General features: G+C 50.3%; 1 protein-coding gene across 11 annotated transcripts in view; it reads left to right on the plus strand.

Annotated features, from left to right (window-relative positions):
* PMS2 (PMS1 homolog 2, mismatch repair system component) overlaps window positions 1-15,607 on the plus strand; it is a 33,972-nt gene that overhangs the window by 6,261 nt on the left and 12,104 nt on the right. For 9 of the 11 annotated variants that reach the window (XR_011384536.1, XR_007916485.2, XM_051838971.2 and 6 more), the window contains 6 exons: window positions 2,504-2,671; window positions 3,023-3,120; window positions 4,616-4,715; window positions 8,313-8,397; window positions 9,830-9,985; window positions 12,412-13,216. Coding sequence is in view for 9 of the 11 variants with exons in the window: in XM_051838971.2 (XP_051694931.2) it covers window positions 2,504-2,671; window positions 3,023-3,120; window positions 4,616-4,715; window positions 8,313-8,397; window positions 9,830-9,985; window positions 12,412-13,216 (1,412 nt within the window). In the remaining 2 variants the exon portion in view is untranslated. Of the gene's footprint in view, window positions 1-550; window positions 830-2,503; window positions 2,672-3,022; window positions 3,121-4,615; window positions 4,716-4,740; window positions 4,990-8,312; window positions 8,398-9,829; window positions 9,986-12,411; window positions 13,217-15,607 lie in introns of those variants that run through there. The other 2 variants (XM_051838973.2, XM_051838974.2) reach the window with 2 other exon arrangements.

Genomic DNA, 15,607 nt, shown 5'->3' on the forward strand with positions numbered 1-15,607 from the left:
CCCTGCACCCACGTGGGAGACCCGGAAGAAGCTCCTGGCTCCTGGCTCCTGGCTCCTGGCTCCTGGCTTCAGATCAGCGCAGCTCCAGCCTTTGCGACCAATTAGGGAGTGAACTATCGGATGGAAGACCTCTCTCTCTCTCTGCCTCTCCTCTCTCTGTGTAACTCTGACTTTCAAATAAATAAATAAGTCTTTAAAAAAATTAAAAGAATTAATTTTACTTATATGAAAGGCAGAGACAGACAGGGTTCATTTCCTGGAAGCCTGCAATGGTAGGGACCTGGGCCAGGCTGAAGCTAGGAGCCAAAACTCAGTAATCCAGGTCTCCTCTGTGGGTGGCAGGGACCCAACTAGTTGAACCATCACCTGATGCCTCCCATGGTCTGGATTAGCAGGAAGCTGGAACCAGGAACAGAGTCCTGCTTCAAAGCTGCACACCCTGATAAGGGACAGGGTGTACTAACTCTATGCCAAATGCCTGCCCTTAGAAGTTTGTTTTGCTACAGAAGGATTTTGGATTCAAATATGTGGTTTTGTTTTTTTTTTTTAGATTTACCTATTTATTTTTGTTTGAAAGGCAGAGTGTCAGAGATAGAAACAGAGAGAGAGAGAGAGAGAGAGCAATCGATCGATCGATCTGCTGTCTGCTGGCTCACTCCCAAAATGGTGACAACACCAGGGCTGGCCAGGCTGAAGCAAGGAGCCAAGATCTCCATCCAGCTTTCCCAAGTGGGTGGCAGATACTCAAATACTTGAGCCTTCATCTGCTCCCTCTCAGACACATGAGCAGGAAGCTGGAATTGGGAATGGAACCGGGACTCAAACTCAGGTACTCTGACCTGGAAGTAGGTGTCATAAGGAGTGGCTTGACCTGCATCTCAACACCCACTTCAGTTTCTTCACAAAACACATTTTCTGTGAACTTTTTGAAGACCCTATTTCAAAATATTTGAAAAATATTTTGCATCATTGATTCTATTTTCCACAAACATTTTGAAATATCCACATAATGTATTTCTGTGATTTTTATATATGTTTAGATTTTTAAAGATAATAAAAATCATGCATATGTTGTATAACTGACTTAGTATATTGTAACTGTCTTCTTTGGAAGTACACTATTATTTATCACTCCACCATGATGTGGATTTGCCATCCCATCATTAAGCAGCTTCTTGTTGATTTTTTTTTTTTAAAGATTTATCCAACCATTTGAAAGTCAGAGTTACAGAGAGAACAAGAGAGAGAGTGAGATCTTACATCTGGTTCACCCCCCAAACGGCCAGGGGTGGGCCAGGCCAAAGCCAGGAGCCAGGAGCCTCTTCCAGGTCTCCCCTGTGGGTGTGGGGGCCCAAGGACCTGGGCCATCTCCCACTGCTTTCCCAGGCCATAGCAGAGAGCTGGATTGCAAACAGAGCAGCCAGAACTCAAGCTTGCGCCCAGATGGGATGCTGGCACTGCAGGCGGCAATGCCTCATGAGCCACAGTGCCGGCCCCTATGTGGTTTTGGACTTTTCACAGATAAAGCTGGTTTCCGTGAGCATTGTTGTAGTACGTCTTCCTAAGCTTCTGCTTCTGCCAGTCTTTTTTTTTTTTTTTTTTTAAGATTTATTTGAAAGGCAGAGTTACACAGAGAGAGGAGAGGCAGAGAGAGATAGAGAGAGGGAGGGAAAGGAGGTCTTCCATCTGCTGGTTCACTCCCCATATGGCCGCAGCGGCTGGAGCTGTGTGGATCCAAAGCCAGCAGTCAGGAGCTTCTTCTGCTCCCACACGGGTGCAGGGGCCCAAGGACTTGGCCATCTTCCACTGCTTTCCCAGGCCACAGCAGAGAGCTGGATCGGAAGTGGAGCAGTCAGGACTTGAACTGATGCCCATACGGGATGCTGGCAGTGCAGGCAGTGGCTTTACCCACCATGTCACAGTGCCAGCCCCAGCCAGTCTTTCTTGAAAGATGCATTTCTAGAGGCAGAGTTATAAGAACAAAGGAATATTTTTTTAAAGACTTTATTTATTTTGAAAGACAGAGTTACTGAGAGAGAAGGAGAGACAGAGATGGAGAGGGAGAGAGAGGAGTTTTCCATCCACTGGTTCATTCCCCAAATGGCTGCAGCAGCTAGACTGGGCAAGGCTGAAGCCAGGAGCCAGGGGCTTCTTCCGGATCTCCCACATGGGTTTGGGGCCCAAGAACTTGGGCCATCCTCTGCTGCTTTCCCAGGCCACAGCAGAAAGCTGGATGAGAAGTGAAGGAGGTGGGTCTTGAACCAGCGCCTGTATGGGATACCAGCTTTGCAGGCTATGCTTAACCTGCTGCGCCACAATGTCAGCCCCTGTTTTTTGCTTTGTACAGCAGTGGACGGTGCCAGGATCTGGCCCGGGAGAGGCCTCTCCTTAGATGGTCGTGTGGGTTCTGCTTCCCCTCATTGTGATGGGTACAGGACTGGAAGTTGCAGCTTGAGCTGTGGTTAAAGTAACGTGGGAACTTATGTTTGTGTTTTCTAAACAGGAGTATGCCAAAATGGTCCAGGTCTTGCATGCTTACTGTATCATTTCAACGGGCATCCGTGTGAGTTGCACCAACCAGCTCGGACAAGGCAAGCGCCAGCCTGTGGTGTGCACAAGTGGGAGCTCCAGCATAAAGGAAAACATCGGATGTGTGTTTGGGCAGAAGCAGGTAGTGATGCCGGGCTCCTCAAAGGCGTTTTCTTGCCCCATGATAGTTGCAGATCCATGGTCCTTACCATTAGAATCCAGAGTGACGTCCTAAGTGCCTGTCACAAAGAAGCAGTGAGAGCTGAAGGTTTGCAGTTCACCCTTGCAGAGAATGAACCGCTGCCTCCTGTACTCCTCCCTTAGCCTCTCCTGGGCAGTGCGTGGCGCGGAAATAAGCAAGAGTGCCGGTGTGTCTCCCCTTTCCAGCGAGGAGATTCTCTGAGCTTATCCGCAGAAGCCCCGCCTGTGCTGGCCGAGGTCCGTCCGCCCTGTCTTTGTCAGGAACCTGACCGTGCGCTTTGTTCCCTCCCAGCTGCAGAGCCTCATCCCCTTCGTTCAGCTGCCCCCCAGCGACTCCGTCTGTGAAGAGTACGGTCTGAGCTGCTCGGAAGCGCTGCACAATCTCTTCTAGTAAGTTCCGTCGTTGCCAGAAAACTGCTTGAACAGTTTTTCTGAGAGGATTTTTCCCCCAAAAGATAGTGATTTTTAAGCCATGTAGTTTTTTTTTTTTTTTTTTTAAGATTTATTTATTTATTTATTTCAAAGGCAGAGTTACAAAGAAGCAGAGGCGGAGAGAGAGAGAGGTCTTCCCTCTGCAGGTTCACTCCCCAGATGGCTGCCATAGCTGGAGCTGGGCTGATCGGAAGCTGGGAACTGGGAGCCTCCCCTAGGTCTCCCCTGTGGGTGCAGGGGCCCAAGGAACTGGACCAGCTTCCACTGCTTTCCCAGGTGCATTGGTAGAGAGCTAGCGGAGAAGTGGAGCAGTCGACACTATCCGGTGCTCATATGGGATACTGGCACTGCAGACGGCGGCTTAACCTGCTGTGCCGCAATGCCGGCCCGGCTAACTTTTTTTTTTTTTTTTTTTAACGATTTATTTGAAAGTCAGAGTTACACAGAGATAGGAGAGGCAGAGAGAGAGAGGTCTTCCATCCGATGGTTCACTCCCCAATTGGCCGCAACAGTCAGAGCTGCACCAATCTGAAGCCAGGAGCCAGGAGCTTCTTCCGGGTCTCCCACACAGTTCAGGGGCCCAAGGACTTGGGCCATCTTCTACTGCTTTCCCAGGCCATAGCAGAGAGCTGGATCGGAAGTGGAGCAGCGGGGTCTCAAACTGGCGCCTATATGGGATGCTGGTGCTTCAGGCCAGGGCATTAACCCACTGGGCCACAGAGCCGGCCCCTCGGCTAACGTTTACATTTTTGTGTGTGAGTTGGGCCTTGGGGATCTGGTGAAGGCAGTCCAGCGTGATTGTAGTGTAAGGAAAGCAGAGCCCAGCCGTTGCAGCCGTCTGGGGAGGAGCCGCAGGTGGAAGACCTCTCCCTCTCTGTCTCTCCATCTTCCTGTGTGTAACTCTGCTTTTCAAATAAATGAATCTTCAAAAGAAGAAGGAGAAAAGCAGATGCTCCCCGGACGGGAAGATCCCTGCTGGGAAGTGCGCACGTCCCTGGGGTGCGTGTCACCCAGGAGCAGCAGCGTACGGACGCCTCAGTGGACGGAGTTTGCCCACTGGGTGCAGACTGCAAAGGCAGAGGGACGTGGGCCGGACCCTGACTACCCACGGAAGGGTCTGGAGACAAATCTGTGGGGACAGTTACAACGCTGCTGAGATTGCTTGGAGTGAGACCCACTCCTCACGTGGAGGCCCAGGGCTTCCCAGGGAAGGAGATGGGGGAGTTGAGGCAAGTGGGTTGTGAGCCCACTGCATCGCCTGGGCCGGTATTGGAGACTGTGGGAGCTTTAGAATATTCCAGAGGCCTAGGATGCGTTTCTCTAGTGGGGCGAGCACCAGGTGTACACAGGAGTGCCTGGACACGCCACCGAGGGGTCCTGTGTTTATTTCACTTAAGCGTTTCTAATCATGTTCACTCTGGAGCCCTGCCCTCACTGAGTTAAATCTGAACAGTATTTCAGGTTTCATATCACAGTGCACCCATGGTGTTGGAAGGAGTTCAACCGACAGACAGTTTTTCTTCATCAATCGGCGGCCTTGTGACCCAGCAAAGGTATTTACGTAGCTTAGAAGATTTAATGTGTGTGTTTTGTCTGTATGCCTTTAACTTTTTGTTTTCCTTTATTAATGATCTTTTTCTCGTACAAGCAATTTATGTTGAACTTGGGTCCCTTACCAAGAAACATGGCTGTTTATTTATTTGAAAGGCAGAGTTAGAGAAGAGTGGGGAGGAAGACAGAGATACCTTCTATCTGCTGGTTCACTCCCCAGATGGCTGCAGCAGCTGGGGCTGAAGCCAGGATCCTGCAACTCCATTGGTTTTGCAAGTGGGTGTTAGGGCCCTAAGTACTTGAAACATCTTTTGCTGCTTTCCCAGGCCCATATGGGGTGGGTATCACAGTTTGTGACTTTACCTCTGTGTGACAGCGCTGGTCCCTGCAAGAATGTTCCTTTTGTGATGCACTGGGCTAAACTGCCCTTGGCAGCAGTGACGTTTCAGGAGGGAGCACTGGTTCCAGTGCTCCTGCTCCGCTTCTGATCCAGCTCCCTGCTGATGCACCTGGGGAGGCAGTGGATAACGCCCCAAGTGGGAGACCCAGATAGGTTATGGGCTCTGGCTTTCGCCTGCCCAAACTGTGACTGTTGTGGGAAGTGAATGAGCATATGGAAGATCTGTCTGTCTCTCTATCTCCAATAAGTAAGTAATAGAAAAAAGGATGTTATTTTAGGCACTTAAAAAGTTCTGTGCAGTTGGTTCAGTTGTGTGTTGTGTGTATACATAGTACACATGCGTGCATATATATGCATAGATACATAAACACATGCCCATTGCCAGTCTGTTATCATGAGAGCTGTGTCTGTTTGAAGGAACTAAACACTGTAGCACATGAGCTCATCTAGCGTGTCCCTGTACACTGACCACACACAATCGATTCTGTGTTTTCTCCTCCTGCTGGTCTCTGCTTCAGACCTGAAGGCTCTGTCTGGATTTCAGGGTTGCACGGTTTTTTCTTCATAGGTTGCAGGGATTTTTAGGGGTTTGGTTGTGACTTTGCATCTTCAGCGACATTGACCTCAGTAGTATTTCTGTTTCCTGATGACACTTTAAATAAAGAGTACTTGGTGTCCGCCAGATGTGGCTCAGCTTCTGATTTTTTTTATTTTATTTATTTATTTGGACAGGCAGAGTGGACAGTGAGAGAGAGACAGAGAGAAAGGTCTTCCTTTGCCGTTGGTTCACCCTCCAGTGGCTGCCGCAGCTGGCGCACCGCGCTGATCCGATGGCAGGAGCCAGGTGCTTCTCCTGGTCTCCCATGGGGTGCAGGGCCCAAGCACTTGGGCCATCCTCCACTGCACTCCCTGGCCACAGCAAAGAGCTGGACTGGAAGAGGGGCAACCGGGACAGAATCCAGCGCCCCGACCGGGACTAGAACCCGGTGTGCCAGCGCCGCAAGGCGGAGGATTAGCCGAGTGAGCCGCGGTGCCAGCCCTGATTTTTTTTTTTTATTTTAAGATTTATTTTATTTATTTGAAAAAGAGAGTTTCAAGTTACAGGGAGAGGTAGAGACAGAGAGAGAGGTCCTCCATCTGCTTGTTCACTTCCCAGATGGCTGCCACGGTCAGAGCTGCGCCAATCCAAAGTCAGGAGCCAGGAGCTTCTTCCGGGTCTCCCTCGTAGGTGCAGGGGCCCAAGGACTCAGGCCATCTCCTACTGCTTTCCCAGGCCATAGCAGAGAGCTGGATCAGAAGTGGAGCAGCCAGGACTAAAACCCGGTGCCCATATGGGATGCCCATGCTTCAGGCCAGGGCTTTAACCCGCTGTGCCATAGTGCCAGCCCCAGCTTCTAAATTTTTTAACCCCGATTGTAACTAATGGAATCTTTTTTTTGTAAACATTTTGCATGTGAGTTTTTTTTTTTTTTTTAAGATTTATTTATTTGCTTGAAAGAGTTACACAGAGAGAGGAGAGGCAGAGAGAGAGAGAGAAGCAGAGAGAGAAGAGAGGCAGAGAGAGAGAGGGAGGGGGAGAGAGAGAAGTTTTCCATCTGCTGGTTCACTCTCCAGAATCCCAGAGCAGAAAAACCCATCAAGGCTGGCACCGCGGCTCACTAGGCTAATCCTCCGCCTTGCGGCACCAGCACCCCGGGTTCTAGTCCCGGTCGGGGCGCCAGATTCTGTCCTGGTTGCCCCTCTTCCAGGCCAGCTCTCTGCTGTGGCCTGGGAGTGCAGTGGAGGATGGCCCAAGCACTTAGGCCCTGCACCCCATGGGAGACCAGCAGAAGCACCTGGGTCTTGGCTTCGGATCAGCGGGGTGCGCCGGCCGCAACGGCCATTGGAGGGTGAACCAATGGCAAAAGGAAGACCTTTCTCTTTCACTCACTGTCCACTCTGTCTGTCAAAAAAAATTAAAAAAAAATATTTCTATGTAGATTTGCTTTATGAACAATTAAAACACACTTGCATTTTTAAAAAATTTTTTCAAGAGTATATATAGTTTGGAAAAAGATTGAGTTTTAGGAGTTGAAGGTTAAAAAGATTCCTTTGAGGCCCTGAGGAAACTTCTTGGGTGATGGATACATAAAGCTACTTCACAGAAGTTCATGGAAAAATGGAACTAAAATATTTTGGTGCAAAATATTTTTGAAGTCTGTGCATACTTTTTTCATAGTGCATATTTTCCCTGAACTTTTTGGAAATCCCTTGTTTTTATCATCTTGATTATGAGACAGTTTCACACACACACACACAGACACACACTTGAGGGGGCTTCAGAGTTTGTGAAAAAATGGAAATAAGAGTTTTCAGGGCCAACGTTGTGGCATAGCCAGTTAAGCCTCTGTGACAGCAGCATCCTCTGTGGGCCCCGGTTGAATCTGGGCTGCTCTGTTTCCAATCCAGCTCCCTGCTGATGCGCCGGGAAAGCAGCAGAGCCTGGTTCAAGTCCCTGGGCCCTGCATCCACGTGGGAGGTCCGGGAGAAGCTTCTGACTACTGGCTGCAGCCAGGCCCAGCCCTGGCAGTTGGGGCCATTTGGGGAGTGAGCCAGCGGATGGAAGATCTCTGTCTGTCTCTCCCTCTTTCTTGGTAACTCTGTTTTTCAATTAAATCAATAATTTTCTTTTTTTAATGCAAATTTTCCATGAAAAAATTTTTTTTAAAAAGATTTATTTATTTGAAAGAACAGAGTGGGAGAGACAGACATCTTTGAACCTCTCGTTCACTCCCCAAATGACCACAACAGCCAAGTCAGGGCCAGGCCAAAGCCAGGAATCGGGAACTCCATTCAGATCCCCCGCATGGCTGCTAGGGGCCCAAGCACTTGGGCCATCTGCTGCCTTCCCTGGATGCGCATTAGCAGGGAGCTGGATCGGAAGTGAAGCAGCCGGGACGTGAACTGGGGTTCTGATAAGGGTCGCCCGCATTTCAGGCAGCGGCTTAACCTGCCACGTCACAGCACCAGCCCCTTCCAGGAACCGTTTTGAAGTCTCCTTCGGCATGTTAGAATGTAACAGATTTTACACTGCGTGTTGATTGCATGTCAGATCTTGATAGAGTGCTGAGAGGTGTGTCCCCTCGGCGGCTGATCCGTGTGTTGTGAGAATGTGTGTGCAGGGAATGTGCATTTCTCCCTGACCGTTGTTTGCGTGCAGGTCTCCAGGCTCGTGAACGAGGTCTACCACATGTATAATCGGCACCAGCACCCGTTTGTCGTTCTGAACATTTCTGTCGATTCAGGTGAGTGCCGCTGAGGCAGCACTACAACTGGCGCCCTCCTCCTCGTTTGGAATTACAGAGCTCTGGTACGACGGGTCATAGGGTGATGTGATTTTGTTTCATGTAGACTTTCCTGTTTTCTAATTAAAATTATGTTCTTTGTATTCTTAGGAAAATAGGATTTATTCATTTATTAAAATTTCAACCAAAGGAGAAACATAAAATATCTGCCCTGGGGCTGGCGCTGTGGCGCATTAGGTTCAGCTGGTTCTTGCAGTGCAGACATCTGGTATCGGCGTGCTGGTTAGAGTCCTGGCTTCTCTGCTTCCAGTCTGGCTTCCTGTTAATGCTCCTTGGAAGGCAGCAGGTGATGGCTCAGGTACCTCGGTTCCCGCCCCCATGGGAGACCTGCTGGAGTTCTGGGCTCCTGACTTTGACAAGGCCGACCCTGGCTGTTGCAGGCTTGTGGGGAATGAGCCATTGGATGGAAGATCCTTTTTTGTCTTTCTTTTTCTGTCTTTCAAGTAAAATGAAAATAAAATTATAAAAAAAGTTAGGAAAGAAAACATTTTAAAAGATTGTTTATTTATTTACTTGAAGAGCAGAGTGACAGAGAGAGCTTTCATCTGCTGGTTCACTCCCCAAATGGCCGCAAGAGTGAGGGCTGGACAAGGCCGAAGCCAGCAGCCAGGAGCTGCATCCTAATCTCCCACGTGGATGGCCGGGGCCTGGGGTTTGGGCTGTCTTCTGGCCGCCTAGGTGCGTGAGCAGGAAGCTGTATCAGAAGTTGAGAAGCTGGGACTTGAACTGGCAGCGTTCCGATATGGCACACGGGCATCACAAACTACGCCACAATGCTGGCCCCCCAAAAAGAAATTTAGAAATAGGTGCCTGTACGGGCTCTTCAAAATATTCATGGAAAAGGAGTTTTTTGAGAAAGTTATGTGTAGATTTCAAAAACATTTTTGCACAAAAATAGTCTTTTCATTCTGTTTAGCCATGACTCTTTGAAGTAACCCCATATATCTTCAATTATTTCCTTAAGAAAAATACGCAGATGTAAAATACTGAGTCCGTGATTGTGGACATCTGAAGGCTCTTGCTGTGTTGCCTTCTGGATATGCAACACTTTGCACATCTGCCAACAATGTAGTACGTCTAATTTTTATGCTAAATTCAGGAGTGATGAAACATCTTAGCTTGTATTCTTCTCATGTTACTCATCTTCATGTGTTCTCCCTTCATCTTACAGTTTACACCTTCACATCTTTGCATGTCGTCTTTCAAAAATTGCTCCTTTCCTTGTCTGAAAAAGCTAATTTTACATTTTTTGAATGTTAATCCAGATACCATCACGTGTTCAGTAGTGCTCTTGGTGAAACTGTAAGTGAATGGGGAGATTTCCATTGTTAAAGGTGAGTTTAAACCTGGAGTGTTCTGTTTTTTGACTTAGAATGTGTCGACATCAACGTGACTCCAGATAAAAGACAGATTTTACTGCAAGAGGAGAAGCTCTTGCTGGCAATTTTAAAGACCTCTCTGATTGGAATGTTTGACAGTGACGTGAACAAAGTGAACGTCAGCCAGCAGCCGCTGCTGGATGTTGAAGGTAAGAAAAACACATGACCCGCGGCTTCTAAAGTCTCAGCTGTTGTGATAGTCTGCTTGTTTCTTGTGAGGTAAAGTTTTTTCACCTGAAACAAAGACTTTTAGTTTAGACGGAGGATGTGTCACCCTGGAGAGTATGTGGTTGCAGGTTTTTTTTTTTTTCTTCAAGGTTTATTTATTCATTTGAAGGCAGAGTTACAGAGAGGCAGAGACAGAGAGAGAGAGAAGTTTTCCATCCACTGGTTCACTCCCCGAATGGCCGTAACAGCTGGAGCTGGGCTGAACCAAAGCCAGGAGCCAGGAGCTTCTTCCAGGTCTCTGATGTGGGCCATCTTCCACTGCTTTCCCAGGCCACAGCAGAGAGCTGGATTGGAAGTGGAGCAGCTAGGACTGGAACCAGTGCCCATGTGAGACCAGGGCTTTAACCTGCTGCACCATAGCCCCTTCCAGTGACTTTTTCATTTTGGTCATTGAACTTTCCAACTCCAGAATTCCTATTTTTAAATAATTCCTCTTTCTGTATTGCTGTTTGGTAGAATATCTTTTTTTTTAATTTTTTTACCTTTTTATGTCTACTTCTGTAGACATGGTGTCATATTTGAACATATTTAAAACAGCTGATTTTAAAATCTTTGCCCAGGCCAGCGCCGCGGCTCACTAGGCTAATCCTCTGCCTGCGGTGCCGGCACACCGGGTTCTAGTCCCAGTCAGGGTACCGGATTCTGTCCCGGTTGCCCCTCTTCCAGGCCAGCTCTCTGCTGTGGCCAGGGAGTGCAGTGGAGGATGGCCCAAGTTCTTGGGCCCTGCACCCCATGGGAGACCAGGAGAAGCACCTAGCTCCTGCCATCGGATCAGCGCGGTGTGCTGGCCGCACCATGCCGCCCACGGTGGCCTTTGCGGGGTGAACCAACGGCAAAGGAAGACCTTTCTCTCTGTCTCTCTCTCTCACTGTCCACGCTGCCTGTCAAATAAATAAATAAATAAATAAAATTGAAAGATCTTTGCCCAGTTAAGTCCTTCCAGGAATGTCCATTGACTCTTTTTTTTCCCACCACACTTTCTTGTTTCTTTGTGAGTCTCATAAAGTTGTTGTTGAAATCGGGGCATCTTGAATCACAGAATGTGGCCACCCCAGAGTTCAGATCCTCTCCCCTTGCCAGGGTTTCTTTTTGTTGTTTGCTGAATATTCTGAAGAGAAAAAAATCTCTGTGAAGCCTCTTTTGTCTTGAGTATATGGCCACCAAACTCTGTTTCCTGTTAGGGTGTTGTTTGGCTAGTGGTTGGCCAGAGGTTTCCTTTGATGCCTGAACCCTGGTGTTTGCTGGGGACTCTGTGCTGGCTGGCGCCCACCCTCAGTGCCCAGCCCTGCCTCAGCCTCCACTCCCTGCTCACAGAGCGCCTGCGGAGTGCAGAGCTTGGCGTGGTCCCAGGTCCTTCCCAGGCTTGCAAGTGGCCTCCAGATTGCCAGATATGAGTCCCTGTGAACCTGTCATTCTCCAGCTTTGTCCTGTAAGTTGATGGCTGGGCCGTGGTTTGCCCGCCCATCACCCAGCGCCTCCAGCTGTGGAGTTCCCCAGTTGCCCTGCGTCCGTTCGTCAGAGGCCCGCAAGGACAGGGCTTTTTGCACCATGAACTCTGAGCCAGGACCACGCAGGCAGCCTCGCGGGTGGTGTCCCTGTAAGCACTGGGTGCTGTGGGATGGTCCTGCACTGGGGTGGGTGCCCTGCCCAGCCCAGCCCGGCCCCCACCCGCTGCTGCCACTTGACCGCAGTCATCTCGGATGGTTTTCGGGACTGGTGCAGGGCTGAGAAGAAGGGGCTGGACTGGGCCATTTTTCTTGAATAAGTGTGCCCCAACTTTTCATGAACTTCCAGAATTCTGAAAAAGTTGGATTTGAAGTTTTTGCCAGTTTTCTCCTTCCTTGTGTAGAGGAGAGCGTTTCCGGCAGTCTGAGCTGTTCTCCGTGGGGTCACCCCTGTGCAGGCCTCGCTGAGGGCTGGCCACAGAGCCGGGTGACGTCCATAGTGTCACACAGGGTTGTGACTTCACGGCCTGGTCAGAACCGCACAGCCGTCTATTGGCTGCGTGCGTCTGGGTCATGTGGGAGAGGGGCTGTGTGGGTCCAGAATCCTCACTTGGCGGAGGGAAGAACACTGCTGGGTGCCCACGCGTGGGTTTGGGAGACGTCCCCAGAGAGCTGGGCAAGGAGGTTGTGCCAGGTCTACTTCCGTCAATGAGCATTTGAACACCCATCCTTGTCAATGTTTGTTGATTGCGGTCGCGCTGAGTGCTGAGGCCGTCATATTGTGTCTGCCGGGTGGCGGTCGTGGAACAGCATCCTGTATTTAGCCATTTGTGTTCTTTTGTGAGCCGCCTGTCCCATCCTGGTGCAGTCTCTGACGTCCTTCCCCATTGCTGTCCCCTTAGGTAACTTAATAAAAGTGCACACAGCGGAAACGGAGACTCCTCTGCCCGGGAAGCAGGGTAGCCCTGCCTTGCTGGGGGCTCCAGGAGGGGAGCAGAGAAGGGCAGTATCTGTTTCCCGACTGAGAGAGGCCTTCTCCCTTCGCCACACAGCAGAGAACAAGGCTCAGGGCCCAAAGACTCCGGCCCTGAGTCCCAGATGCAGGCCGCGGGAGACGGGAGTGCCACCGCCTAGCGCCTCAGGCCCCAGCCCTGGCCCCGGCAGAGGCTGGCCGGGCCCTCGGGCGGAGGCTGTGAGTCCCATCAAGGGCCCCGGAGACCACAAAGGCCTGGCGGGCACAGAGGAGGACCCTGGGCCCAGCAGCGCCCCAGCCAGCTCAGGGGAAGGGCTCTGCGCCCTGGACTGTGCAGTGAACTCCCCGGAAGACGGGCCCCCGCGGGAACACGTGTCGCCCTGCGAGGGTGAGACAGAATCCAACGGGAACTGCCGCGAGCAGTGTGAACGCGCTCAAGTTCCGCCTGCACCTGCTGAGCTCTCATCCCCGAGCGCCAAGCGTCGGAAGAAGGATGGCGCTCCCTCCGGCCCGGACCTTCCCCGCGGGCCGGCGTCTCAGCTTGATGTGGCTGTGAAAGTCCCTAAGAGAGTGGTGCCCCTCGACTTCTCCATGAGTTCTTTAGCCGAACGGGTGAGGCGTCTGCTTCACCGAGAAGAGCCAGGAGGAGGCGAGCAGAACTACAGGAGGTTCCGGGCGAAGATCTGCCCTGGGGACAACCAGGCGGCCGAGGAGGAGCTGAGGAAGGAGATCAGGTAACGCTGGGCTTCCGCGTGGGTCCTTGCACACCTGGCACCTCTGCCTGCTGTGCTCGGACACTTTGTTCCATTGGCCTGGGCGTGAGGGTTGCCCAGCTCCACAGACTTCCCTGACCATGGACTCAGCGCATCCCAAATGGCCTTGCAGCCCCTTCCCCTCCTCTCCCGTTCTAATACTGCACCTGCTTGGGAATGCTTTCTCCATTCATAGATGCTTCTCATGGCCTCTCTATCATGTTAACTTTTTTCCCACTTCAGCTTATTTATTTGAAAGGCAGAGGCAGACACAAAGAGCCCCCACCCGCTGGGTCACTCCACAGATGCCTGCAGTGACGGAGGCTGTGTGCAGCCAGAGCCAGAGCTGGCCACTCAGTCCAGGGACCACACTGCACGAGCCGCCACTGCTGCCTCCCGAGGTTTGCAGTGGCCAGGATCTGGAACTGGGACCCAGAACCAGCAGTCACACCCAGGCACTCTGATACGGGATCAAGGCAGAGTGTTTTGTTTTTGTTTTTTAAAGATTTATTGAGTTGGGCCAGCGCTGTGGCATAGGGGGTGAAGCTGCAGCCCACGATGCTGGCATCGACATACAGGCGCCGGTTTGAGTACTAGAGCTCTACTTCAATCCACCTCACTGCTAAGGCACCTGGGAAAGCAGCCGCAGGTGGCCCAAGTCCTTGGGCCCCTGCAGCCACGTGGGAGACCCGGAAGAAGCTCCTGGCTCCTGGCTTCAGCCTGGCCCATTCCTGGCCATTCCGGCCATTTGGATCATTTGGGGAGTGAACCAAAGGATGGAAGATCTCTGTCTTCCCACCTCATTGTGTCTCTGTCTTTCAAATAAATAAGTAAATCTTTTTTTGAAAGAATCAGCACTCAATAGAATAATAATTTTTCATTTATGATTTACTAAATATATATTCCTTATATATAAGTATAAAAATACTAAAATATATATCAATTTGTGTGGTAATAGACTGGAATAAAATACATTTATCTTTTTTTAGAGATTTTATTTTTTTTAAAGATTATTTATTTATTTGAAAGGCAGAGTTACAGAGAGGCAGGGCAGAGAAAGAGAGAAAGGTCTTCCATCTGCTGATTCATTCCCCACATGGTCACAATGACCAGAGCTGCGCCGATCCAAAGCCAGGAGCTTCTTTATAGTCTCCCATGCAGGTGCAGGGGCCCAAGCACTTGGGCCATCTTCCACTGCTTTCCCAGGCCATAGCAGAGAGCTGGATCAGAAGTGGAACAGCTGGGACTTGAACCGGCACCCATAGAGGATGCCGGCACTGCAGGTGGTGGCTTTACCCGCTATCCCACGGCGGCAATGCTGTTTTAGTGGATGCTGCTTGGAAAGAAGCGGTGTAACGTCTCCTGCTTTGTTCTTATTGTTTGTGATCGCTTTGCCTGTGCAGGGTTTTATTCATGGTTTCATAGGGTTGTTTTTCTACTTCTGTGAATAATGTCCTAAGTACTTTGATAGGGATCGCTTGAAATTGGTGCACCTCTTTGGCCCTGTGGACATTCCGACAGTACTGGTTCTCGGGCCGCGAGCACTCTTCATTTCTTTGTGTCCCCTTCTGTTTCTTTCATCCGTGTTGTGGAGCGCTTTCACCACTTTGGGTTTATTCCTGGGCACTGCATCTCCGAGGCTGTTAGAAAGGAGACTGTGGGGCGGGCGTTTGGTGCCGTGGCACCTCAGTATGGCGAGTAGTGCTGTTTTGTGTTGTCTTTATTGTTGAAGTCAGACCCAGAACTCCATCCAGGTCTCCCACATGGTACCAGGGGCCTAAGCACTTGGGCCATCGTCTGATGTCTCCCAGGTGCGTTAGTAGGAAGTTGGATTGGCAGAAAAAGGAGCTGGTATTCAAACCAGTGCCCTGTTATGAGTTGCAGGTGTCCCAAGAATGACTTAAGCCCCTTTACCACAATGTCTGTCCCTAGCTGTGATTTTTAAAAACAGCAATTTTTAAAAATTTATTTATTTTATTTATTTGAAAGGCAGAGTTAGATCTTCAGATCTTCTGTCCACTGGTTCACTCCCGACATGCCCACCCCAGCTTGAGTTGGCCTGATCCAAAGCCAGGAGTTTTATCTGGTCTGCCCTGTGGGTTCAGGGGTCCAAGCACTTGGGCCATCTCCCACTGCTTTCCCAGGAACATGAGCAGGGAGCTGGATCAGAAGTGGAGCAGCCGGGACTTGAGCTGGTGCCCACATGGGATGCCCGCACTACAGATTGGGGCTTTACCTGGTATGCCGCAGTACCAGCCTCCCCAAAAACAGCAATTTTAATGAGTCAAGCATTTCTTGATTCCTCCTGTTGTGGGTGGTGGATTACTTAGGGAGCTCCCAGGGAGTAGCAGCACTTCGGGCCGTCCTCCAGTC

This window comes from Oryctolagus cuniculus, chromosome 19 (assembly GCF_964237555.1).
Source record: "Oryctolagus cuniculus chromosome 19, mOryCun1.1, whole genome shotgun sequence".
Taxonomy (NCBI): Eukaryota; Metazoa; Chordata; class Mammalia; order Lagomorpha; family Leporidae; genus Oryctolagus; species Oryctolagus cuniculus.